Source organism: Musa acuminata, chromosome BXJ3-11, assembly GCF_036884655.1.
Source record: "Musa acuminata AAA Group cultivar baxijiao chromosome BXJ3-11, Cavendish_Baxijiao_AAA, whole genome shotgun sequence".
NCBI lineage: Eukaryota > Viridiplantae > Streptophyta > Magnoliopsida > Zingiberales > Musaceae > Musa > Musa acuminata.
In genome coordinates, this window is record NC_088359.1 from 2994143 (window position 1) to 3021650 (window position 27508).

General features: G+C 36.3%; 1 protein-coding gene across 1 annotated transcript in view; it reads left to right on the forward strand.

Annotated features, from left to right (window-relative positions):
- Positions 1–27508, forward strand: part of LOC135652656 (BEACH domain-containing protein C2-like) — a 42748-nt gene that overhangs the window by 7152 nt on the left and 8088 nt on the right. The window contains exons 4-22 of the mRNA XM_065173754.1: positions 229–363; positions 9094–9198; positions 9380–9493; positions 10962–11038; positions 11456–11537; positions 13576–13908; positions 14829–15451; positions 19245–19329; positions 19953–20147; positions 20345–20893; positions 20966–21109; positions 21302–21790; positions 22828–22976; positions 24347–24416; positions 24507–24590; positions 24676–24732; positions 24828–24896; positions 24975–25061; positions 25151–25267. Of these exons, the coding sequence (XP_065029826.1) occupies positions 229–363; positions 9094–9198; positions 9380–9493; positions 10962–11038; positions 11456–11537; positions 13576–13908; positions 14829–15451; positions 19245–19329; positions 19953–20147; positions 20345–20893; positions 20966–21109; positions 21302–21790; positions 22828–22976; positions 24347–24416; positions 24507–24590; positions 24676–24732; positions 24828–24896; positions 24975–25061; positions 25151–25267 (3564 nt within the window). The remainder of the gene's footprint in view (positions 1–228; positions 364–9093; positions 9199–9379; positions 9494–10961; positions 11039–11455; positions 11538–13575; positions 13909–14828; positions 15452–19244; positions 19330–19952; positions 20148–20344; positions 20894–20965; positions 21110–21301; positions 21791–22827; positions 22977–24346; positions 24417–24506; positions 24591–24675; positions 24733–24827; positions 24897–24974; positions 25062–25150; positions 25268–27508) is intronic.

Genomic DNA, 27508 nt, shown 5'->3' on the forward strand with positions numbered 1-27508 from the left:
GTGTGGATTTGATTTTTTTCCTCTAAAAACATATGGTAAGAAAAATATTTACCGAAAGAATGCTGAAAGTCTCTTCTTTCTTTTAATGAATATTCATACTTTGGTGACATTTGCATTTATACATATATATTATAAGTTTTAAAACTTTAAGTAGTTGCAAACATCAGTACACTTTGTTTTAGACAACAGACATAACTTTGCTAAACCATGCATGTATATGTTATCTAGATAAATGTCTCTTCTGCTGATGATGGCTTGAACCTATATGATTATGGTCACCGTTTTGAGCATGTCCAACTTTTGTTGGTGCTTCTCCGGTCACTTCCATATGCATCCAGGGCATTCCAGGTTCGAGCTATACAGGTAACATGCTAAAAATTGTTAATAAATGTTGATATGTTATTTTTTTATGATTTCTAATATCTGCCCTGCTCATGTTTGTTTACATATCCAGTCAATACAATTTTCTTTCATATGATTTTGTTCACTTATCGTGATTTATCAAAAGGAACTCACTATATTTTCATGGTCATGTTCTTTGCTCATTGTTTTTAATCAAGTCCTTATGTTAACTGCGAATGTTTATCCAATTCCTTTTTCATAATCATCATAATCATCTGTTTGCATAAGATTTTCCATGTGGTTAATTTAATGTTTTCATTTATATTTTTTAAATTCTCAATTGGTTAAGTGAGTAGTGTTGTTAATCATTTCTACATTCACTAGCTCTATGGTGATACCAAGTAACAAAAATATGAAATATCTTTCTTGTATAATTAATGGCCAAAATTTATCAAGTTGGCTAATCTGTTGCATTTCATGTTGATCATGATATGCCGCTTGAATATTCAATTCCCTATTTTTTATTTGTTATTTTATTTCTTTTTTTGGTGTAATGCATTGATTCTTGTTTTATTATTGAAAGGAATTCGCTAGACGATTTTATCAGTTTTTGCATGATACACAAGGAAATAGGTTCCACAATATTATGATATACTTTACTATCATTGTAAACTTTCCAACCATGTGCTGCAGATTGCTGCATGTGCATTATACTACAATTCCTATTTCAGCTCATTTGAAATCTCTTTACTGGATGCAAACATGTCGATCTATTATCCTCTATTCTTTCAAATAACATGTCTTTTCTTTTCTATCATTTTTAATATGTATTGTCACAGGCAAAGCTGTAAACAGGATGTCGATGTAATGCTCGTGCATGCCCGTGTCTTTCGGTTTTGTTCATGCTTTGCATAGTATGTAGAGGGCTTGCAATAGGTTTGATAGCTCCATTTTGGTTGGCTTTTGTGATCGTTTCAGGCTTGTAAACGCAGGTTGTGTACAGTTATAGTGTAGAGGCAAAACTGTACAGAAATAGACCATCCAGGTAGTCATTTTGGGGGTTTTCTAGTTCCGTAGAGTGGTGCAGAGTGTCAGCTAGCACGACACCCAGGAGTTACCCTAGTGATATATGGTTAGATGGGCCTTTGGGGTAGTGTCTAAGGCTAGTTCATTGCCATGTTCCGCAGCAGTGTCATGTGGGCACTTGTGCGGATTTTTGCTCGCGGCGGACTACCTTGGATCCTTTGTTATGCGATATTTCAGAGCTTGCGAAGTCTATGCTTGTAATTTGCATTGCCTATCAAGTGTTTGCTAAAATGGTTGTTTGTGGATTTCAAGTTGGACGCTTTCTCGAACTCGTCTTCTCTTTTATAGGTCCTTAATGGACTATAAGAGGTTTCGGGGAGGTTGACCTTTTGCGGACGAAAATGTAAGGGCGCCGTACGACTTAGACAAAACTAACTAAGTATGTATTAGTATGGACAAATTACTGACTCATAATTAGCTAAACTTTATGAGCACTAGCCTGGCCTCCGGAGGATAATGCAAGCTTGCATTTTAATAATGGACAAACCACTGCCTCTGAATGTATCAATCCCATAGAAATATAAATTTCTATAGTAGTTAAGGCAATGACAAACCTTAATGTCCCAACTATTGGGACTGGCTACATGGATTGTTTTGCACTATTGAACTATGTGAAAGGCAATACCTCTAGTTAAAGCAAGAGCATGCAAATATCATTTTATTGTTTCTAATAAAGTTTTCTTAGGTCTTCCTTTATTCTCCTCATTGGACTAGTCTTAATCGACTCTTGTTTAATCACAACAATCATAGATTGATAGACCTCTTTTGAATGTGTCCATATCATCTTATAATATTTTCTTTCATTTATCCTCTACTGGGGCAACATTAAATTATTCTTGATTGAAACATTTCTTATTCCATCTTTTTTAGTTACTTTGTACATTTGCCATAATATTCTTATTACAGCTATACACAAAGCATGTTATTATTAACTGCTCAACACTTGGGCTCATAGTGTTGGTACAATGATAAGGTTACTCCTTTGCAATCTATGAAACCATGGAAATAATCCAAGGTTAATACATTGACCCTCCCAAGACCCTGCATTGGTGGAAACCTGTACACTGGGTACATTTTTTTGGCACTGGAACTCATATATATTTGTCACCAACCTTACAAGTTATAATTATTTTTTAAAATTTTCCTTCCAATCAAAGAGGAACATGGTAATTGCACAAAACTCTTGATGCCTTTTTCCACTAAATTGCATCTTTTGCTCTATGAAGTCTTCATTAATCTCCCTTTCTTATTCACAAAATTCTTTTAGTTGCTGAGGCAGTCTCTAGGAAATCCTTAGAGGTAATTTCCGACAAGTGCAAAGGTGGACAATGACTGCAATTTTGCTGATTGCAAGATGGATGCAGGTTGAGATTTTTTAAGTATGCCATCAAAGTTAATGGACAGGCCATTGAAGGAGTCTTTGATCTTCTTCTTCATCCAGAATATATCAAGTATTGATAGTATAACTTGGGGGACAATCGTGTGAATTTGATCTAGCAAAGATTGCATTATAGAGATTCTAACCATCTTCTTGAGGCAAGCACTGGGTTTGTCTTGCCTTTTTTCCAAACTTGCAAGTTGATAATTGGTTATTGAATTTGCCATCTACATCGTCAACTGCTTGAGATTATCACTGATGGCTTGATTATTATTTGTAGAGCATGTTAATGTGGTTGTATCTTAGTGTAGTATGTATTCGTCCTGGGGATTTTGCCATGTTAATTGTTGAGGAAGCCATTTTGATGCCAATATCATTGTCGTGTATGATCTAGAAATGCTTGGTTGGATAGTAGTAATACTCTTTAGATGCACTTTGTCAAATGTAATTTGGTGTCTACAATCTTATGACCCTATCCAGCTCTTACCTGGGTTTGTGATGGTTGTATAGGGTTATTGGAGTGTAAGATGGTTGAAAATCTTATTGGTACACCAGGATAGTTTTCAATGGTGCTTAAATCATCAGCGATCTCTCAGACTTACCACTAAATAGCCAGAGTTATGTTGATATCACTAATATAGGCAGGTTTTCCAGTTGATAATTATCATAGGGAGCTAAATACCGGCAGTAAGGTTGATTCTAGCTTAGTGAGAAGAATTCATTGGATATGCTAATGATTGTCCAAGCATGAAATGTTGTGGTAGTAGTCATAGTCCTGTTTACCAAGGGTCTAGTGAGCTCAGCTGATGTCCAATCAGTGATCATGGATGACTTTTGATGTAGAACATTGTAGTGAAATATCATGGTATTAGTCATAATCCTGATTACCATGGGTCTAGTGATTTTAGCTTATGTCCATTCAGTGATGTTGGATGGTTTTTGTTGTAGAACATTGTAGAAAGTCAATAAAGAGTTAGGGCATCTTGTTCATGTACCAGATTGTTAGGATATGCTACTTTCTATTAAATACTGGCTACTTAGGCGAAGATGGTAACTTTTGAAAGTAAATTTTGATGGAGAGATAAAGGAGGGTATAATAGAAATCAAGGAATGTTGTGTCGTATACTAGACCCACACCGGCTACTGGCAACTTGTACGTACTGGTCAGTACAATGTACCGACGCATGGTGCACTGGTCTATACTAGTTTTTTTAAGATATATAAGAATAAGGAGAAGATGAAGATGCAATGGAGGACGAGGAGGAAGAAAGAGGAAGCGTAAGGAGGAGGAAGGCAGAAGAGGAGGCAATGGAGGAAGAGGACGAAGAAGGAAGAAGAGGAAGCGGTGGAGGAGTAGAAGAGGAAGAGGAAGCGGGAGGTAGGATGCATTGCATTGGCAATGGTAACATTGTTGGATGGCAATGTGATAGGCAACGATGATGGTGTTGGTTCCATCCTCCCTACATGAAAAGGGCTTGCGTTTGCGAGACCTAAGTAAAGCTTTATTATTTAAGCTTTTGATTATTTTGTTAATGGGTTGGACCAGATTGCTCGAAATGGAGGCGGTCTGTGGTCTATGCCTGAACCAGTACTTACCTACATGGACTAGTATGTATTGTCTATTTTGTACCAGTTTGGGAGAAATAAAAATCCTAATAGAGGGGAACATAGAATATATATTTGATAGAAGAAGAGACTTCATCAACTTCAACCGTATGTTTTGTCTTAAATGTGCATATGTTTAAAAAGTTTAGAGAAAAATTGAATCCGCCACCCAACAAAATCTCTCTAATGGATGACTCTAGAGCTCTCAAAATAGAAATATTATTAGGATAATAATGAGCCTAACCCATAACATATCCATATTAGGTTTTTTGGAGACTAATTAAATTCTTACTTGGACTTTTAAGAGTCTAAAATTGTCACTTAGAAATGATGAAAATACATACATATTGATGGGGAGTTTCATCTTTAATGCTTAGATGGATTCCCTTGTTCTTTATAGTCTTGGTCTTCTTCAAAAATGATGACTTTCTCAGGACCTATTTGATTTAGGGCTATCCTAGATGGCCAATCTACTATTGAACCGAATCCTATCCCAATTAGAAATAATGGTGAAATCATGTGCAAGAAGTGGTTTTAATTTGATTGAAAGTAGAAACAATTGCTAATCTCTATCAGACTACTTTAGGTGCTAATCAACGTAAAAACAGGTCCCATGTTGATCTGACAATTGATTTTACGTTAATCTTTTTCAAATTGGCCATCCAAAATCTAGATAAGTCTAATATAGCTTCATTGGAGGGCCAAAAAGTATCCTTATTTGTTTGACACAACTAAGACATGATTGGAATTAGGAGGTTCTGTTTATGCTTAAGTAGGTAATGTTAAGCAGTGTTTTAAAATGCGTTAGGCGCTAATGTCCTAAAATGCCCAAGGCATTAGGCGCTTGCCTAGGCACCTGCTCGAGCAAAGCGAGACTCCCTGAAATATTAAAATATAAAAAATATATAATATAATTGATAAATATGATTATATAAATAAAATATGATATTTAATTGAAAAGATCTAAGGTACCAAGTCACATTATCCATCTTCTAATAACAAAAATGTTAAAAGATTTAAAACAAAAAAGTTTTACATCAAATTCAATCATCATCATATTCAACATCGTCATTCTCAAACATATCATCACCTTTTTCTTCCTCTTGTCTATCTTCGTCAAAATAAGTTTATTCCTCTTCAACAATGCTAAGAGATGAACTTGAGGCTTTTGCACTCATTTTTGCTTTCGTTATCTTTCTTGTATATGTTTGTAATTCTTTAACACTTGAGGCTCTTGCCATATCTCCCCATGTCAAGTTGTCATCTTCAAATAGAAGCTCTTATTCGGTATCTTGCAAGTTCGCACCAATTTCACCTATCAACCACTCATTTGAATCATCAATGTCTTGTAATGAGATTGGATCAATATTATTTTACAAATCATGACGAGACTTCAATGCTGGATTATATTTTATATAAACCAGATCGTGTAATCATTGATACTCTCCAACCAATTTTTTCTCTTTATGTGAATCTATCATGTCATATAATTTAAAATATATTAATACACCTATCTAAAAAAGAATAGATTAATTAAAACAAAAATATTTTGTGATCATTACATATTTAAAGATACTCCACTTTTGCTCATGACCTGTAATACTACAAGTCAAACTAAGAATTTTGATAGCCAATTATTGTAAGCTCGGGATGAAATTTTTAATAGACTTCATTCAGCTATAAAATTTAACTTTATTATTAGCAATAATATACGATAGATGAAATTAATTATATAAATTTATAAATACTTAGGGATGTAGTCCTAGATCGAATTGCCATTGGAATTCTAAAATGACTATCGATATTCTTATGTAAAGATAATTCACGTATGATCTTACTTTGCACCTCAAGGTTTGGAACCAATTTTCAATGCACTTATATAACCCATTTATAACTTTTGCATCAAACTCAATGGAGGTGTTCTTATAAAAGAATTATGGGTTTAAATAATATCCCGCTGCATGTAATAAACGATGAAGTTGATGATTCTATCTTTCGTCAATGTTTGCAAATATGTTCTTATACTTTTCTTCATTTTTATTAAAAGTCTTTTGAATAATTTCCTTTGCTCTATCCATAGCCTTATGAATATATCTCATTGCAAACTTCTTTTAATTATCTACCAATCGTAGGACTCGAACAAGAGGGCCTATTACATTTAATGTATGAACTATAAGATTCTTAAAGGATAACATTAAGATGATATCACCGACCCTCTTGCTTTTTGTTTCTTCTGCCAATTTGCTTGTCACCCGTTTGCTTCAACCAGGTGCTCGCCCGAGGCGCTCGAAGCTTGGGTTCAGGCGAGTGTCCAAGCAATGCTTCATTGAAGTGTATCGCCCGATTATTGTGTGTGACACTCGGGCCTTGCCTCGCCTCACTTGAGTGCCTGTGCGCCTTTTTAAATCACTGATGCCAAGTTTAAATTTCGGTCATTAATTTTCTGCCGTCAGGTTTGATATATGATTAAAGATAAAGAAACGAAGATTGAGCCAATACAACAAGAGATATTATGTTGCTAAAACTACATATTGATGAAATTGATTAATTAAAAACCTAAATAATTATTTGATCATTGTGGTTGGAGGTTGGAGTTAGTACAATCAGTAATTTAAAAAGTACTAGGCGCCAAGGTCCAGAAATGCCCGAGGCGTTAGGCGCTTGCCCAGGCGCTCGCTCGAGCGAAGCGAGGCGCTACAATATAAAAATATATAATATAATTAATAAATCTAATTATTTAAATAAAAATATGATATTAAATTTAAAAAATCTTACAAAATCACAATATCACATTAACAAAAAAAAACTCAAAATTCAAAACAATAACAATAATTTTAAATAAATAAAAATTAGTAGTATTAAAATCAAAATAATATATTATTAATCTAATAAATAAAAAATACTATTACTAGTATACAGTTAACAGTATACTATTAATATACTATTAACAGTATACTATCGAGTCGATGTGAGAAGAGGTAGCAGCGAGCAGCGGGAGTGGGAGAGGCGAGCGACGACAGTGGCAGCGACAGCGGTAGTAGTGAGCAGCGGGAGCGGGAGCGACGAGCAGTGATAGTGGCAGCGACACCGATATCGGCGAGCGGCGACAGCGGGAGCGGCGAGCGACGATGGTGGCAGCGGTAGCAGTGAGCAGCTGCAGCAGTAGTAGTAGCAGCGAGCAGTGGGAGTGGCGACAGTGGCAGCGACGAGCAGGGTTAGGGTTGGGGAAGAGGCAAGAGGGATGTTGGGAGGCTGATATCGGTGTTTTAGTTGGTTCAATTGAACCAACTGAAGCACCAGAGACCAAATCAAACGTAAAACACTGGTTCGGTTGCCTGATTTAACCTGGGCGCTTGCCTGAAGCGCTCGGCGCCTAGGCTCGGGCGAGTGCCTAGGCGGCGCCTCTTTGAAGTGAGGTGCCTGGACATGAAGCGAGGCGCTCGGGCCTCGCCTCGCCTCACCCGAGCGCCTAGGCGAGCGCCCGAGTGCCTATTGAAATCGCTGAGTACAATACAACCTCTAGAGCTGATTGGGTTTGGCAGTGAGAAGTTTGCTAGCTTATAGGTCTTAAAATTACATACTGAGCTGCAAGCTAACATTAGTAGGTAGGATTGTTAATGCGTTGCTATTTCGTTGGCATTATGTTCAAAGTTTATATCATTAGGGAATGCTATTTCACTTTGACTGGTATAAAAAGGTTGGTATGTACTGGTGTGAGCACGAGTTGATATGCGGATCACCCCCATTTCAGGTGGTTCAGTCTGCCTATATAAAATAAAAAAACGACTGCTTGCACATCTTTGCCCTAATTGCCTCTCGCACTCGCATAGAAACCATCACGAGATTCTTTGATGTGCATCATCCGATCTCTGCAACACATCGCCTGCCTACTGAGTACACGCCTCTTCTCCTCTTCCTCCACCGCCTCCTCTACTTCTTCCTCGTCTTCCTCTATCGTTTTCTCTTCTTCCTTTCTCTTCCTGTTCTTCGTCTCCTTCCTCCGCTACCTCCTCTTCTTCTTTCTTCCTTCAATTGTCTTGTCCTTTTCTTCTTTTGACACTTACGAGTGTATCATGTTTCGGTACTGGTCCAATCCAGGGACCAATATGGGTCTGGTACCCGAAATGGCAGTCCTTGTATGTCATTCCTTCATTTAATTGAGGTTCAGTTTCTTCTCTTCGAGGGCTTACTGTGTATATTATAATTGCTCATTTGGTGCAACTTGGGGATAATCTTTTTTATATATAGCAATCTTTAGTTATTTTTCTTAGATAAGGATCAACTTCTTGGTAAAGTTAATAACTATATATAGGAATAAAAAAGAAATACTAAATTGTTGGTATAACTGGTTTTTTCTTGCTTCGCCATGGTCTTTGAATTTCTGGAAATAGTGATAATTTTATATTTTAGATCACGTCACATATTCATTCATTGTCAGTTGTTCCAGGTCACACGCTCTTTTCAGGATATCAAGGCAAGAATGATAATGGAAATTGTAAACCACTTTTAGTAGGAAGACTTAATTCTCTACCCTCATATAATTTCATATGTTATAGCTCAAATATAATAATTTCCTTCCATATATTTTTGGTTATATTGTATATTTATATGTTCTTTGCAGACACATCCTTTTATTTATGATGCAGCATGTGGTCTGAGATTGTCATTTCATGCCATTTCAGGATCTTCTTTTTCTGGCTTGCAGTCATCCAGAAAATAGAAGTAGTCTCACTAGCATGGCAGAATGGCCAGAGTGGTTGTTGGAGGTCTTAATATCAAATTATGAGGTAACTTTGCATCCTTAAATAGTTCCTCTGTGCAACATTTGCTAAGGCATACAAGTTATCTTGTTGGTCAGAGGCAAGCTCATGCTTATGTTTATTTATACTTTCTTGATGCTATGTAGCTTTTCAGATGCTGTCCTTGAGGTTGTGATGTTTTTGAGTTATTTGACCATGACTTTTGCAGATGGGTTCAAATAAAGACTCCAATGGTGTAAGTCTTGGTGAGCTAGAGGACCTCATACATAACTTTCTCATAATCATGTTAGAACATTCAATGCGCCGAAAAGATGGATGGAAGGTAATGTTTCTTCACTGATCAACTTTGTTTCACTGCTCATTTCTTTTGTATATTTTTCATAACTAGACTAAGTGTTCCTTCTGTAAGGAGTGCATGACAATGTGTTTTATAGTCGGTTGAGATCAGTCATGCAGAAAATATTCAATGACACATTTAATTGGCCATTTCAATGTTGAATATGCTCTGTGACTTATTGAGCTAGTAGTAGTAATGACTTGGAGCTTAGTTGATGAGCTACCTGCATGTGGTAGGAGAGAAATGTCTAGAAAAATGACAAATGACATGAGTTGAATCAAGAATTTAAGCACCATCAGCAGATCTTATTCAGATAAACATCTGAAAATAACATATGCCATTGGCAAGTTACATCACATAGCTTATGGTTGCCTGTGCATATATGGTTTGGAAGAGGAGTGCGGTTTAGCTTTCCTGAAAACCAAATCAAGGATTCAAATGTTGGTTGAATACCAGCTTTGGTAATCTATGAAATTGGTACTATATTGGCACACCAGAAGGTAAACCTTCTTGTACCAGTCAGTACATATTGTTGTGGTATCAAGCTATATATTTTTAAATCTGTAGGTACATGCCTGTCTGACCAGTATTTAAATTCTTGCATGAAATATTATGGGACCCAATGCCATTAGGTCTATTTTAGAGTGAAGCAAGTAGTGTCTTCGTTTGATAAATTTAAAGGTCTATTGTCCGGTCATGTCTAGCATATCTTTACAAAGTTCATGTTGAAATTATTTAAATTTGTTTGCATATTTGAGGTTCGCTATCCTGTTTCATTTCCCAGAAAGGTGTAAAATGGTCAAGCGTATCTAATAGTAGGTCTGTCAGTAGTAATAATTATATATGCTGATAGATATGAGAGTCTTGGTACCATTTTTTTATTGAATAGGTATATTTCTTTATTATAGATGGCATAAAATCAACCTTGATGCATCCCCAACTTGCCTAAGAAACTAGCTTGTAAATTTAAGTTTACAGTCAAAATTATTCTATGCAAGTGAGGTGGAAAAGGCAAGTCTATGTTGAAAAAGCTGAATATTAACTGAGAAATATAGTTATGTTGTATACTTGTATGTGCATTTTGTGGATGCTATTGAGGCATTATAGCTTTACATGTTCAAGATTGATGCATATACTTTTATCTCTTATAATCCATGTTTGGTATCAATTGGTGATTCATTGTCCCTGCCTTGAGATTAAGCAGGTAAGTTAGAGATGCAACCGTAATGTATCAAGTTGGTTGCCTTTAGTGCAAGATTATGCACTTTACTCTTCTTGAAGTTTCTAAGCTTTTCTTGGAAGAACTCATGTACTTGTAACTTTCTAATCTGTTACCTTGATGAACTCTTTTTTTCTTTGGTGACAAATATGCTTTGTTTATGGTGGAATTTTCTTTGGATTCATTCCTAACTTATAGTTCATATATATCGCATTTCTTCTTTCTCCTTTTCAGGACATAGAATCTACCATTCATTGTGCAGAATGGCTGTCAATGGTTGGGGGATCTAGTACAGGTGACCAACGAGTCAGGTAGCTGTTATTACTGCGAAATTTTTATCTTATAATCGAACGTAACAGATTTGTTTTTATACAAATTTTTTGTCACTTTTGGTTTTGAGAAAATGCAGATCTAGAAAACTTTGACATGTTTAATTAAATGCTGGCATCTTTTCTTTTGTCTTTCTTTCAACCAGAAATACATGAACCTGGTTTTAATATACCTGACTATATGTATAAATTGGTTAGCAGGAGAGCTGTGTATTTGTGTCAAATTAGGGTATGCTCCCACTGAGATTAGGGGGTCTTTTTTTCATGAATAAATAGTTTTTTCACATAATATATCTATAAGTTCATTTTTTGAATATAACCGTAGAATAGTGGATTGTTTATGGAACTATTTGAGCTCTATTTGCAATATCTCTTATTAACTTTGTTTTATTCTTGAAGACGTGAAGAGTCCCTGCCTATCTTTAAAAGAAGGCTATTGGGTGGCTTGCTAGATTTTGCAGCTAGGGAGCTTCTAGTTCAGGTAATATTTGATTCTTTAAAGTGAATTTTTTAATATTCTCTATGAATTGCTTGACTGACTTATGAAATTGTTGTATTTATTAACTGGACAATTTTCTGGATGTGAGTATTGAATATAAACTTTTAAGTCAAACGTTTCTCTCTACTCACATTATCTTGATATCTATATTATGTGGAGAATATAAATTGGTAGATAATTGTCATTTTATTCCCTGTTGTTTCCTTAAACCACTGAATGAGTGTTTCAGTCTTGCTAAGTCATCTATATTTTAAGCCTTGAAGAGATTTTAGCTTTATTATTATTTTAAATAGCAAAAAATGACATGATTCTTACCTGTATTACTTTGATGATTGTCCATTCTCACAGCATGTGCATTAATATTTGGTGACTGATTTCTAATCAGGTTTAGAATCTTCAGTTGGTGATATGAGTTTGTCATTCTCATGGATTAAAATAACTTCTGTATGGTTTGGGATTTGCTGGTTTAACAACCACCCGGGATGCAAACTGGGCTATTTCTTCTGCATCTGTCTAGTACAGGATGTACTGCTGTGTAAATTTATCATATGGGGCTTTGGGAACTTAATGAGCAGTAAGCAGATCAGTGCCAAACTAATGCCATCAACTCTTTTTTAAACATTTTTAACAGCTGCCGTAACTTTTTCCTTATTATTCTTATTTATTATTATCTCTCTTTTCCCTGCCATCACAACCTCCTCCCTGCCACGTACACCACATCCTTTTTTCTTCTCGTGCTTTGTCTCCTCAGCATCCATGCCTTATCCTGCTCCTCATCCTCCTTGTCTCTTGTCTCTCTCATGCAGTCTCTCTCTCTGTGTGGTCTGGGTGGCACCATTCAGTACTGATCCATATTGTATTAGACTACAATGCACCACACCGGTACTCCATAGGTCTGAATTTGATTCTCACCTTGCTGTTAGTTATTAGATTCACTTGTTATCTTAGAACTTTGATCAAAAGTGTCAGATGATGGTGATATGGGTCTTTCTGTTCAACTTTAGATATGAGATTTTTCTGGTGAGTGATGGCTCTCTGTGTGAAACACTTGAAACATCTTGGTATTTGGTGGTCAGAAAAAGGGAAAAATATAGAAGAAAATCAGATCAAATTAGGGATATTAGATCAACAAGATTAATCACCAAAGATACTTGCATGGATAGATCACCCAACTATAGCTATCCATTATTCTTATAAAATTTGAGAGAAGAAACCTTAAGTACCAACTTTTTTTTCTGAGTGATTGCAAAATCAAACTAGATTTTAGAAAGAAAGTAACATACCTGGATCTCATGACTGCCTGCTTTATCAATGTATATATACTTCTGTAAAGGATGGACACTCATGCTTGAGGAAGAGAAGCACTACACTTGCAGAAGATGAAGAGGTTTTGGGCTGTGCAACAAAAGAAAATTGTGATGATTTATTGGTTGGTTCTGCTGAATTCTGAAGTTGATATTTGAAGCAAGGTTTAATATCTAGGTTCTGAGCTTATATGGTCCACAGCTGGACTGGCATGGACCTTGATGTGCCAACAATCAGTATGAGTTGGTACCATTCATTGGAGGGTAAGGAGAAAGCGGGTGAAGCTTATGCTTGTGTTTTTTTCTATGGCGGCCCTAGAATGTCCACAAATCTATTCTTAGTTTGGCTTTTCTTTGGACCATTTTTTTTGTTTTGCTTTTCATATAGAATGTGTCATAATTTTTCAATGAGTTCTAAGATTGTGCTAATTTTCTTTCAATAAGGTTAGTGTTTTAGATCTCATTTCTATGTTACACACTTTCTTATTTCTGGTTCTCTTCTCTATATCCTTTCTGCTATACTACTATGTTAGTATTCTATTGTTATTGATAGTGAAATTTAATGCTTTACTCATTCGGTTTATGCAAACTGTATCTCGTTGCTGTTATTTTGGAAGAAATGCTGAAGCCTTGTTTTCATAACTCATCTTGTTGATGTCACTAGAAATTGCAAAATTGTCACTTTAATTACTTCACCCAGCTTGTCTTTCCGGCAGACTCAAATTATTGCAGCAGCGGCTGCTGGTGTTGCTGCTGAGGGCTTGTCACCACTAGAAGCTAAAGCAGAAGCAGAAAATGCTGCACATCTTTCAGTTGCTTTGGCTGAAAATGCAATTGTTATTCTGATGCTTGTAGAAGATCATTTACGTTTTCAAGGACAGCTATTTGTTTCAGCCCGTGCAGCTGACAGCATTGGGTCCCCTGCTTCTTTGACCTCAGCTACTATTAGTCGCACAAATTCTATAGGTAGAACTGGTAGTGAACCTGTGGATAATATTCCCTCGAAGAGGTCATCATTGTCCAGTGATGCCGGAGGTCTTCCCCTTGATGTATGCACACTACTGTATATTCTTGTTTCATATTTTGATGTGCTGGATTCATATTCAATATTTCTTCTTTATTTTAATACACTTTTTGGTTGAGATAATTTTGTAAGTTTAGTTCCAAACCATTTGTTATGATCTTTGCAAGCAATGGCTGGATGATATGCGCTATAGACCCTAACATGCAAGGTGGATGCAAAAGACATGTTGATTACTTTCTTCATGTAATAAGTCATTTGTACATTTTTGATCTCGTTGATCAACTTAAAAAACAATTTCTCCATGTTTTTGCTTTTGACACAACTTTTCAACTTTATAATGGTATTAGATTGCTTCCTGGAGGCCTGTTTGTGATGGTGATCTGTAGCCTTCCGATATTCCCTAGTGACCTATACCCATTTCTTAGGAGCAAATCATGAGGAGGAGATTGATGAAGGAAAAAGGAAGAAGAAAGAATGAAGATCAAGCTGATCATATAAAAAAGAAGGAAAATGCAAAATTAGTTGGAGAAGGAGTTCAAGAAATGAAGTGGGAAAAATGAAAAGAAAAGGTAAGAAAAAGAATAGGAAGCTATAGTAATTCATTTTGTTGCCATTAGGACAAACAATGAGTGCTTGAGAACAGAGGCCATGAGGAGACTAGATGGTTCAAAAATTTGTAAATATGTTTTAGCGCATTGAGAACTGATTGCTAATGGTCTCAATTCAATGCTTAGCTTACAGCTTATGTTCAAAATGTGGTTGTAGGCTTTGTATGACCTGATATTCCTATTTGAATGTGTTAAGAACTAGTTCTTTTACAGCCTTCCATTACAGAGTTATGTTTGTTTTGCTTGTTCTATCTCAACTGCGTATGCATCAATGTTATCTATTACCAAATTCTATCTGAACTATTTCATTTGATTATGGCATTTTGTTCCTAATCAGGTTCTTGCTTCTATGGCTGATGCAAACGGACAAATTTCTGCAGCAATTATGGAGCGCCTTACGGCAGCTGCTGCAGCAGAACCTTATGAATCTGTTCGATGTGCATTTGTATCTTATGGTAGCTGTGCTTTAGATCTATTGGAGGGTTGGAAGTACAGGAGTAGGTTGTGGTATGGTGTTGGCCTTCCCTCAAAAGCAACAGCTTTTGGTGGTGGAGGAAGTGGCTGGGAATCTTGGAATGCTGTTATGGAAAAAGACTCAAATGGAAACTGGATTGAACTTCCATTAATGAAGAAATCCATAGCGATGCTTCAAGCACTTCTGTTGGACGAATCTGGAATTGGCGGTGGTCTCGGTATTGGTGGTGGATCTGGAACTGGAATGGGAGGAATGACAGCACTTTACCAGTTGTTGGACAGTGATCAGCCATTTTTATGCATGCTCCGGATGGTTCTTGCAGCAATGAGGGAGGATGACAACGGTGAAGATGACATATTTATGAGGAACATTAGCATTAAGGACGGCATTTCTGAAGGATTAATTTATCGTAGTGGGAACCTCATGCCATTTGATAGTAGCAATCGTTTGCCAGCAAGGAAACCCCGCTCAGCACTTCTTTGGAGGTATGGTTTCTTAAGATATTATTTCTGTTATTCTTGTATATAATACATATCTTTTAACATGTAAAATAAATTCACATTGTTAAGGTCAATGAAATCTTTGTTTAGTATGAGATAATTGGCTAACTTGTTAGTCTTACTACAGGATTTAATTGTTTGAGACCTTTATACTCTTGTTGCCTTTTTCTATGATTTGGTAGGTCTTTGAGAATGACTTCATCATATCATTGATGGTATATGACCATACTATCATGGTACTATCCAGGTTGAGGAGAATTGACCTATTAGGAGTTAACATATTTCAACTTTATTGCATAAATAGAAAACGAGTTCCAAGATTCAACCTCTAGGGCTTGCAATATATGATGTAGTGAAAATTAAGATGAATTATGAGTGAAGAGTGCTTTTCTTGGAAACCTTTGAATCACACAAAATCCAATGTATCCAAAGGGTGCCTAGTAAATGAGTCCCATCAATTAATTACACATCCAGAACCTTATAAACATGACTCCTAATTGCTAAGTATTCTGTCTTCCCGATTTATAATCAGTATAGGGTTGATCATGTGGGACCAAAAGATAAAAATACAACTAAATATATGCCTCTAAACACGATCCAAAATAACAACTGAAGAGATGGATGAAAATATATCTGGAATAATAAAAAAGGAAACCTGACAAAATGCATATATTTAGGAGCAGGGGAGTGGTTTGCATTGGATCTTTGTGATGGGGTGGTTTGGGATTAGATGATTTTGTAACAATTTGTGGCCGAAATGAACCTTTGACGATCCCGGCTGGGAGTGGCGTCCTACTCCTGCCCGAGCTTTCCGATCAACCAATCCCCTATTTCAGGGACATCTCTTTGTTAGGTAGGGCCAGGGATCACTAATTAGTCGAATGAGCCCACCCCTCTGGCCGATCATTTATTGGTCGATCCGGGGCTCCTGCATCTCCAGCGTCTCCATAGGGGCCCCTTCATACGATGCTAGGAATCTCGAATCAATATCCGTTGACTGACCTGGCTCTTCAATCGACACAGCTCTTGCAGATGCCCATGCTTTGATTCTAAAGCCCTACAGTCTTTAAGGAGTATGGAATTCCTCCTCCAATCTGGCCCCCATCCCAGCTACGAACACCTTCCTACTGAAAGGTTAGGCTACGCCCTTCCTCTAGAATCCACTCCGGGTCGTAGGAGCAGCTAGTCCAACTTCTTGAGCAGCCGAGAACTCACATTTGATAGAATTCCTTGCCTAACCCTGAGAAAGGTAGATTGAACTCTAATCCTTGACCTGATCTGGAATCCTACACCAGTTTAACATGAGGAGAAGTTTTGATTTTGTCATTTTTGAAGCAAGTCCATGCCCAATCCAAATGGAAAAACCTGCGATCAGCCCATAGCTCTATAATAAACCCGTCTTCCCCAATCCCTGAGAGCCACACCTCAGGGGCCTAGCCCTCTGACTCAAAAGCTTCCCTTGAAGGTTCCCTTGCCTCTCTCTCCTCTGTAAACTCGGGATTACTTGCTCACTGCCTCTAGATACGATGAAACTCGGGGCCAAGCAGGCATACGTGCTCTAAAGTTGGAAAGGAGGAATTGAACGCCTCGGTAATAGAATGAAACTACAGCTAGGTATTCTATAAAGAAGTAACCAAAAAGCTTGTATATAAGGGCTAGCATACAAGTAAAAACCACTATGAGGGGTGCTGGTCTTCAATTCTTGACTAATACTAAGCATAGCATAAGGGAGCGTAGAACTCAACTTTGGCACTAATCATAAGGGAAGCGGGGGAGGTCTGAGTCAATTGATAAAAAAGAGACATTAGTTTGGCTCTGATCTATACTTGGCCTATACTAAATTCATTATTGATCTTTCTATAGGATGACATTTCGGATTAAACTCACCAACTGACTATCCTTTCTAAAAGAAACCTATTCATTATTGATCTTTCTATAGGATGACATTTCGGATTAAACTCACCAACTGACTCACCAACTGACATTTCGGATTAAACTCGGCCAGCATCTCGGATTGTTAGCACTAATTGAGTTCTCCATTATACTGAAGTGAATCAATAGCCTTTTCAGTATCTGAATGTAAATTTAGTGGATATGATTATCGGCATTTGCACCAACTGTTGATTTGTTTCATTCTGTAGTGAAACTTTAGCGAATATTTAGAACTTATGGTACTATATTAGTATATTTGATGGTATAGAAACCTATAAGGCATAAACTATACAGTTGATGTTAGATGCAATATATCTATCATTTGATGCTCGATGTTCATTTTTTAAAATTTCTAGTATGATTTAAACCATTTATTGGATTGCATTTTCCTAGTAGGTTACTATGACTTGCTTACGTGAAAAGAGTAGCATTTTTGCTTAGTTCTTGTGCCAAAAAATTAATTGTCAACTTGTTTCTATAAATTGAAATTATTTTCCATGACACCACGCATATGATGCCTCAATTATGTGGTAATGTTTTAAAGAAGCTTGAAACCATATTGCAGTATTATGGACTCAGTATCTGTCATATCTTGGTACATAAAGTCAAGGTATGCAATTTCGTACCGTATCGAAGTTTCAATGTTCGTTTGGTACGGTACGAAACTGTATACCGAGCAGTATACCGTTCGGTATATATATATATATATATATAATTCGGTGACGTCGCCTCGTTTATATATATATATATATATATATATATTATTTATATATAAAAGATTATGTATATATTTATATATATATATATTTTTTATAAAAGGCGATGTCGGCCTTTCCTTCTCCCACACGGGGCGACGTTGCCGAGGCGACGCGACATCGCCTCATATATATATATATATATATATATATATATATATATATATATATATATATATATATATATATATATATATATATATATATATATATATATATATATATATATATATATATATATATATCGTTCCGTCCATAACGGGCGGTCCGTATACCGGTAAGCTGACGGACCGGTATGTACCTCCCGTACCGGATGGTATTATTTGAAATTGCATACCTTGCATAAAATTATGTTGCATATTAAAGAGTCTTTGCATGTTAAATTTGTTATAGTCATGGCACGGTGTTGTATGGTACCATGCCATCCTGTGATTTGCAGAAGTTATGTTGTTGGACATTTTTTTGTTGGTACTTCTTCAATTGATGATTTCTATCCATGTTCTTTTTTTGGGAATTATCTTTTGGCCTCTCATAATGACCATTTTTATTGATCATGATTTGAGGAATCCTATGGTTTGTCTATGGAATGTGTATCTGTAGTCATAGTTTGTAAAATTGGTCCAGGGATTGGGATCACAATAATATCCAGATTGGATGGGTCAGTAGATCAGTAGGATTGTGATTCGTCGGGAAAGTTATTAAAGTACTGTGTGTATATAAAATCATCCAAATAATTTTGAAAATATAAGATAAAATTTATGAAAATAAAATTATTGGTTCTTTTACCTTCATATTCATAAAAATATCTAACTTTTAAAGATCATGAAATTGAATAAATGATAAAATATGGTATGAAATATAACAATGAAAATACTGGAGATGAATTTATCAAGAAGTATTTACTAATATAAATATATCTTCACACATAAATGATCTGAGATGTTTATTAAGTTGACACTATATCTTGATGAAGTGGGCCTTTACCACTTTACCTACATGATGTTTTGTGATATCAGGTATAAATATACATAATGCTCTCTCTCGTGTTTCTTGTTTAGACAATTTGTGCTAATAGATTCTTTTCTTTGCAGTGTACTTGCACCAATACTGAACATGCCAATATCTGAATCCAAGAGACAGAGGGTTTTGGTTGCATCTTGCATTTTGTTTTCAGAGGTCAGCAAAAGCTCTCTATTTTACTGCATTTCTGTGCTAGTAAATTTGTGGTCCACATTTTAAATCTGACTATAGTTTCTTGTGTCTATACTGTACCGGGTACTACTAAAATACTAATCTGCAGATTACTTGCTCCTCTCTTAATCCAGTGTTTCAATAGATTTGACTATCATTGAAGTGTTTATTAATTAGAGTTTCTCATTATTACTTTTGGTTTTATAGGGAGTTATCCTTGTAGTTCGATTTCCATACTCTACCTATGTGCATTATCGGTGCTTCCTCAAGTGTTTGATGGATAAAAGTTACTAGCGGTAAATGGTATACGATAAGAGTATCTTTGATGCTGTATAATGCCTGCAGTTTTTTGTCAAAAATAGTACTGAATTTGCCTTGATACAAGTTATTATTTGAAGAATTTGTAATTAGATGGGCAGGATATGAGGTGTATCTGATGTTTTGATTAGGATATTGTTCAACTAAAGTTCCATGCTTACTATGTATTTATTAGCATCAATTTTCCTTGACTTTTTGTTTTGTCAGTTATTGTTTTTTCACATTGTGAGTACACATACAATTTTGCTCTCAAACAAAAGTACCATTCTATTTAAATTCTAATGGTGCAGGTCTGGAATGCCATTGGAAGGGATAGAAAACCTGTCAGAAAACAGTACGTCGAAGCCATTTTGCCACCTTTTGTTGCTATTCTCAGGCGTTGGCGACCACTTTTGGCTGGTATACATGAATTTACTTCCTCGGATGGTCAAAATCCCCTCATTGTCGATGATCGGGCTTTGGCTGCTGATGCACTGCCTCTTGAGGTGCTTTTGTTAGCTGTACCGAATTCTCATACTTAGAAGCCTGAGATTCAATTTGTAAATAAAATTTTGAGGAAACTAATTATAAAATTTTCAGTTTGCACTGCATATGACTGTCCTAGTCAATTACATTTATTAGGCTCCTCTTTTTAAATTCATATTTTGCATAATTGGTACTGAAGCAACTAATGTCATTGCAGGCTGCTGTTTCAATGATGTCACCTGGTTGGGCTGCTGCTTTTGCATCACCTCCTGCTGCAATGGCACTAGCAATGATTGCTGCTGGTGCTGCTGGTGGTGAAGTTGTTGTAACACCTATTAAAAATACACCGCTTAGGCGTGATACGTCCCTATTTGAGCGAAGGCAAACTAGACTACATACCTTTTCAAGCTTTCAAAAGCCTCCTGAAACAGCTAACAAGTCTCCACCTGTCCCAAAAGACAAAGCAGCTGCAAAAGCTGCTGCTTTGGCTGCTGCACGTGATCTCGAACGAAATGCTAAGATAGGTTCTGGAAGAGGTCTTTGTGCTGTAGCAATGGCTACTTCAGCACAAAGGAGAAGTCAAAGTGATTCTGAGCGTGCCAAGCGATGGAATATTTCTGAAGCCATGGGTGCTGCTTGGAATGAATGCCTTCAATCAGTTGATTCAAAAACAGTTTCAGGGAGAGACTTCTCTGCACTCTCATATAAATATGTTGCAGTGCTTGTAGGAAGTTTTGCTTTAGCAAGAAACATGCAGCGGGGTGAGGTATGACTTTACTGCTAATTCATGAGATGTACTTCACAATTGTATTGTGTACTAAAATTCGTGGACTTGCAGATGGATAGGCGACTACAGGTTGAGATATTGGATAAGCACCACTTATCCATTGGTAATCGGGCATGGAGAAAACTTCTTCACCGTTTGATAGAGATGAGTGGACTTTTTGGACCTTTTGGAGACTCCCTATGTAACCCTAAGCATGTATGTCCCATCAAGTTTCCTAGACTTTAATGATCTCGTTGATCTCTTCTCTTTAAAATTGTACTGCATGTTTTATTTAATATCATTTATCGTCAGATATAAAATATTCATTACTATTGTGATTTTAGCAGGCGACTTTTTTGTCCCTCTGAAAACATGATATAATGTTGCATTAATTTTTTCAATATGCAGGTCTTTTGGAAGTTGGATTTCACAGAAAGTTCTTCTAGGATGAGACAATACTTGAAAAGAGACTATAATGGTTCTGACCATCTAGGTGCAGCTGCTGATTATGAAGATCGATTGCAAATCAAACTTGGTGAAGAATCAAATGTACATGAAGAAAATAATCAAGATGCTTCACTAAGTAAAAACTTCGCTTCCAATGCTTCCATGATAATGGCAGAGGCAATATCTTTGGAAGAAAGAAATGAGGATGATGAACAAATGGATACTGCAATTAGTGAGAGCAATAACAATAATCAACAGAAAGAATCTTTCACTACTGAAAAGGGTTCAATAGATCCTAGAAGTTCTGGAACTTCTAATGATCATAGTTTGGTTCAGTCCACTTTTGTGGATTCCCCTGGTTATGTACCTAGTGAATCTGATGAAAGAATTATTGCTGAACTTCCATCGCTAATGGTTCGGCCACTAAAGGTTGTGCGAGGAACCTTCCAGGTATAATCAACTTGAGGCTTTATGCTTTGATATTGACTGCTCTAGGAATTGTTTCTGCAGACTCAAATATTCATTATGGTCAAAAGTCCTGGTGTTAAAATACTGTTTCTACTTAGCTTCAAGATCTCTATCTTGTCTATATTTCTGTTACTCAATTATTCTTGGAGTAGGAGTGTAGGACCATTAAGGATATGTGCAAGTGTAGTTGGTTGCAGTTTGGATATTCTTGCAAAATCTAGAGGGTTATTCAGGGTTATATATTCTGCATTAATTGACATGTGAGACAGGAGATTGCAATATCCCAGCAGTTCCACACTTTGAAGTAATTTAAAATTTTAATTGTATATATGACTCAATCAATCTACTAATAATATGAGATGGGTTCGTTTGTCATAGCTTTAGGATAATGGCTGCATTTGGGTTATCACATACATAATCTTAATTTACCAAAGCTACACAGTTGGTGAATCTTGACCTCCTCATTTCCTCCCAAATTATGCTCTAGTTAGACACAAGGGCACATGAGGTTCCCGACAATGCAGGTCTAAGAGGGTCAACTTATGCAACCTTTGGTGGTTCATCTATTTTTTTCCATATTCTATGGATATATGCTGGCCAAGTACTTATGCATATGTAAATGTATATAGATATTTCTGCTCTGTCCAATGTTTTATCCCTGAAGCTTTCTTATTGTCCGAGGACAGAATTCTGAAAAGCATGCCATCTGGACTAGTGCTTGAAGTTTCAGATTGTTGTGTTTTCTGTATCTATTCCATTTTTTTAAAGTTTCTTTTTCTCCCTCTAGATAATGTTTTATCATAGTCGTAGTTCTATCTAAATTCCGAATTATGTTGCCTTAAACCTGATAGTGTATCAACACTTCAGATGAGAACTTCTATATTAATTTATCTGGTTGTTATTTCTTATCCTTGGTTCTTAGCGTTGAGATCTTTACATATCTTGCAGCATTTTTGGTAATGTTGTTGACCATTAATATGCTGTGAGTTACATGTAATACTTCTGAATCTGATTTTTAGGTAACGACCAAGAGAATTAATTTCATTATAGATGAGCGAACCAGTGATGCTTCCTTAGAGGATGGGGTGGGTGCTTCTAGTCAATGTAATGAGCAGGAGAAGGATCGAAGCTGGTTGATCTCATCTATTCATCAAATGTTTAGCAGAAGGTATGTGATTTTCTGTTATATTTTCTCTTTGTCATGCGTTTTATACGTATTTATCATTTGTTATTGCTTTCTTGTTTTTGGATTATTTGCATCTTCCTTGATGAAATATGTAGTTGGATCTCATGATTTGTTATAGATGTTTGAACAAGCCCTTCTATGTAGTGGTAACTGTGAACAAATTCAAAATTTCTAATAGAATTTCCTTATATATGTGATGGGCGAGATTCTTCATGGAACTATTTATTATTCAGGAAATTGTACTGTTCATGATGTATATAACTAGTTCAATCGATCGACCAGTACCGGTCTGTCCAAGGACTGATATGGCTGGTCGGTTCGAGACAACAAAACTTGGTATATATAGTAGTCTAATTAAGATTATCCAATGCTGATTGCATTTTGTATAGAATTACTATTGGAAATGAGTTAGATATTGGCGAAAGTGCACTTTAGTAGGTTGTTTTAGATGTTTTACGGTGAGAACTTTTGACTCGTGAAGAGTGACTGAATGTAGATGCAAAAAATTGGTGTCTTGATTGCACTTTTCAGAAGTCGAAGAGGTCGTTTCTATTGTAGTAAAATAATTGTTTATTTTATAGATTTATTAATATGAAACTGATTAAATGGTTGTTGGCAAGAAATTTTTTTTTCGTTATTCTATGTCCTCCATGACTACTGATTATCTTCTAATTACATCCTGCTCTTTGCTGTATCAAGGAATTAAATCTTCATATTGGTACCTGTATGTATCGGTTCCCTATCATACGAATAGAGTGAAAATAACCTTCTGGTAGATGTTGTGCTGAATTTCTAATCAGGGAAAATAAAAAATGGAGTGCAAAAGAAATTGTAGTAACCTTCTTTCTTTGTCTACCTTGATGTGTTGAGGCTGCATATCCGTCATCTCTCTCCTCCACTTTGTCTTCTTTTTTATTTTTTGTCACCATTGACTTGTTGCATCCTAGGAACAGAAAGGGATTGTGAGAAATGCCTTAGCCTGATGTGTTCAAACAAGCCTTGACTGATTCTTTTTTTATAGAATTATTTGGGCTTAATCCAATCAAAGCCAATCAGATTATTGCCGAAAAAAAGTTTTTATGGGTTTGCTGTACACCAGACTGGTTTACATTAATTCACAATCTGATTCAGCACCAGAGCTGTAAATGCAGCATGTATCTGGCTTCATTACCATGGTACCTAATCCATGCTAGAGACAGTTGAATGTGTTTCCCACTTTTTGGTTGATGTATATATGCTTTACTCTTTGCTGTTTGATCTATATTTAAGTTGCAAAATTTCTAGACTTGTAGCTTCTATGTTCTAGAAGCTTTTAGCATATTTACAGTATTTTTCATTTCTTTTTCCTGCAGATATCTTCTTAGAAGGAGTGCTTTAGAACTGTTCATGGTTGATCGTTCAAACTTTTTTTTTGATTTTATGGTAATATTATTTTTTCTCTCTAATTTTAATATGTATTAGAATTGATCTTGCTATAAGGATCATGTTCTGGCTATGTTTGGTTTATTACAGAGTACTGAAGGGCGCAAAAATGCTTATCGTGCAATCGTTCAATCTCGTCCTCCTCATTTAAACAACGTCTATCTTGCTACACAAGTATGTGTGCTGCTTGCTTCTGAAATATTTACTACTTGTGATATTGTGGTCATTATGGCTTACTGTTCTACATTTATGATTCCAGAGGCCTGAACAAATTCTTAAAAGAACTCAGCTCACGGAACGTTGGGCACGCTGGGAGGTAAAATTATTTATTAGATATATTTATGTTTCTTGACTTGGTTTCAGTAGTGTGTATGCATTAAAGTTATGTTCTGCAATTACACTTTCATGCAGATTAGCAATTTTGAGTATCTAATGGAACTAAACACCCTGGCTGGGCGGAGTTACAATGACATCACACAGGTCAAATTTCTGAAGTGTTTTAAGAACTGCTTTTAATCATTCTTTTAGTGAATTTATGATATTTTTTGCCCACTGCAGTATCCTGTTTTCCCCTGGATTCTAGCAGATTATTCTTCTAAGACACTGGATCTTGAGGATCCTGCAACATACAGAGATCTTTCAAAGGTAGATTAGTTATTTATCTTTCTGGATTTTGTTTCCTTTTGTTTGAAATTAGTGCTATGTGAAGGACTAAAATACACTCAATGTTGCAGCCTGTTGGAGCGTTAAATCCCGAAAGACTAAAGAAGTTCCAAGAGAGGTACTCCAGTTTTGATGATCCTGTCATCCCCAAATTCCACTATGGCTCTCATTATTCTAGTGCGGGAACGGTAACTTATATTTTATTTGTTTTTCTTTTTTCCTGTGATTCCATTCCCATTCATTATTTGGCTCTCATATGGTTATCTTGTCTTGTGATATGCATATGCACCCTTTGTTTCCTTGTCTTTGTTGTAGTATAAAATTTGAACATGCAGATTTTGTACCTTTATTTTTTATGTATGCATTATTTTTCATCTCAACCATGCATTGATTGCTAATGAAGTTTGAATGTCTTAAATTTTGTATGTTGAACTGTTTGGTAAAAGCTTTAGAGAATCCACATGTGCCATTCTAACTAAAAAGCTACTGCACTGCATTTTAGATTCATTCATTAATCACTGAGGTTTACTTAGCTGACGTTATGCAGTAAACTGTAAGATCCCAAGTGTTTCTCCTATCATTGATCTTTGTAGTCTCTTGGTTCAGGGTAATAATTTTACCTGAAAGCTTCAAGCTTCTCCAGTTCTAGTTATTCTGTGAATAATTATTTCATGTTGACCGTGCCTTATTAGCTCGTGTTGATTGCCATAGAAAGGTATTAGGAAGATGGCAGAAGGAATCCAATTCAAACTGCTCAGAAGGCAAAACAAGGGAACTGTCTGCAAAAGAGATAGGGACTCCTAGTACTAATACGAAGGTGAAAACTGCTACAAACAAGAGGGACTAAAACTCCCCCAAGAGTTGACAGTGAACTTCTAATGGATGATTAAGCAAACTCCCTAGCACTTCCAATTCCAAAATAGGGCAATAAAGAAGGTGAACAATACAGTGAAGTGTTCGCACTGCTGGTTGGCTTTAGAATGTAATGGTGCAGCCTGGATTGACATACCTTCTTTCTATTTCATTTACATATATACAATGGGAAGACATTTCTCTATTTCTAGAACCAGCAAAAGGGTAAGACAGCTAGGGAAATCAAGCCTATCTTTCTCATTTTGAATGGTTTTAAAATGGAATCAATCCCACACTTCATAAGAGGCTGCAGCTTGTACTTCATAGATGTTTTGGATAAAGTAGCTTTTATTTGTGTTGTTGCCCAAATTGTAAAAGTAGTTTTGCCTTTTATTTGTTAGTATCTAGTTGCATTCCGAGCCAGGTTTTCAATTTTGGGTATCGGCCTCATGCTAGTCTATAGCCAGACTGGTGTGGTTACAGTCCCTTCTGGCATACCGACACTGGAATATATTGCAGTACTGCTGAGACAGGGAAACAGGGGAAGAAGAAGGAAAAGAAAAGAAGGAAAAGGCAGTAGGAAGAAGGAAGAAGAGGAGGATGAAGGAAGAAGAAGAAGCAAACGAAAGAAGGAAGAAGGAAGAAGAAGAGGCAGTGGTGAAGGAAGAGATGTATCGGAGGGGGCAGTGGCAGGCATGCATGCAGCGACAGTGAAGAGGAAACTTGCAAGGAGTCTCATGACTCCTTGCGAGCCCCAATGCTCGCTGGCCATAGCATCGTGATAAATAAAAACCCTTTAAGTAAATCATCACGACTCCTCACTAGCCCTAGGTAGCTTGACTCCTCGCAAGCCAGAGCATCACATTTAAAAATGAACCCTTTTAAGCAAACTGTGTTGGACCGTGTAGTTTTAAGCAGTCCGGTTCCTGGTTGTTGGACCAGTAAATAGCAATATTCATATCTTCAAGAATGCAAACTTATCTAGTCAAATTAGTCATAGAAGCTTGTTACTGGCCAAACTGGGAAAAATTAAAGACCTTGATTCTGAGTTATTTCTCTATCAAGTAAAATTGTTAAGAAAGCATTTAATCTGTGTTGCTACCTACTTCTAAGCCCTTCCTTGCTATAGATCTAGATTTTTTTTTTTATCCTTTTTCTACTTAAGGTCGTCTAAACATCAAGCAGCATCAAAGAGAAAAGAATCACCCTGTCCATAAAAAAGATTCTTGTTGTCAAGCTGAAATTGACTTGCCAATTCTTTTTAATTTGGGTGGGGAGACTTTGCAGGGGTATTGCTGCCTCAATCAGTAAAGAAAAGGCTGAATGTAAGAGGTGGTTTTGCTGGCAAGTCTGCTTAATCACTTTCTTCTACATTTCCATCAACTTCCCCTCTCTGGTCTTCTTTTTTCTAACAATCAATTGTGTCCCAGCTGTTCTTCCTCATGTTTTGTGATGCTTTCATCCTTGAACTATCAGTAAGAATTCTTTATAAGAAATTTATCTGTGTTAAAGGAGAATAGTTTTTATCTTGGGTGAGCCTTTTATGCCAATTAAGCTAGACAGAAAGTCATTCACTC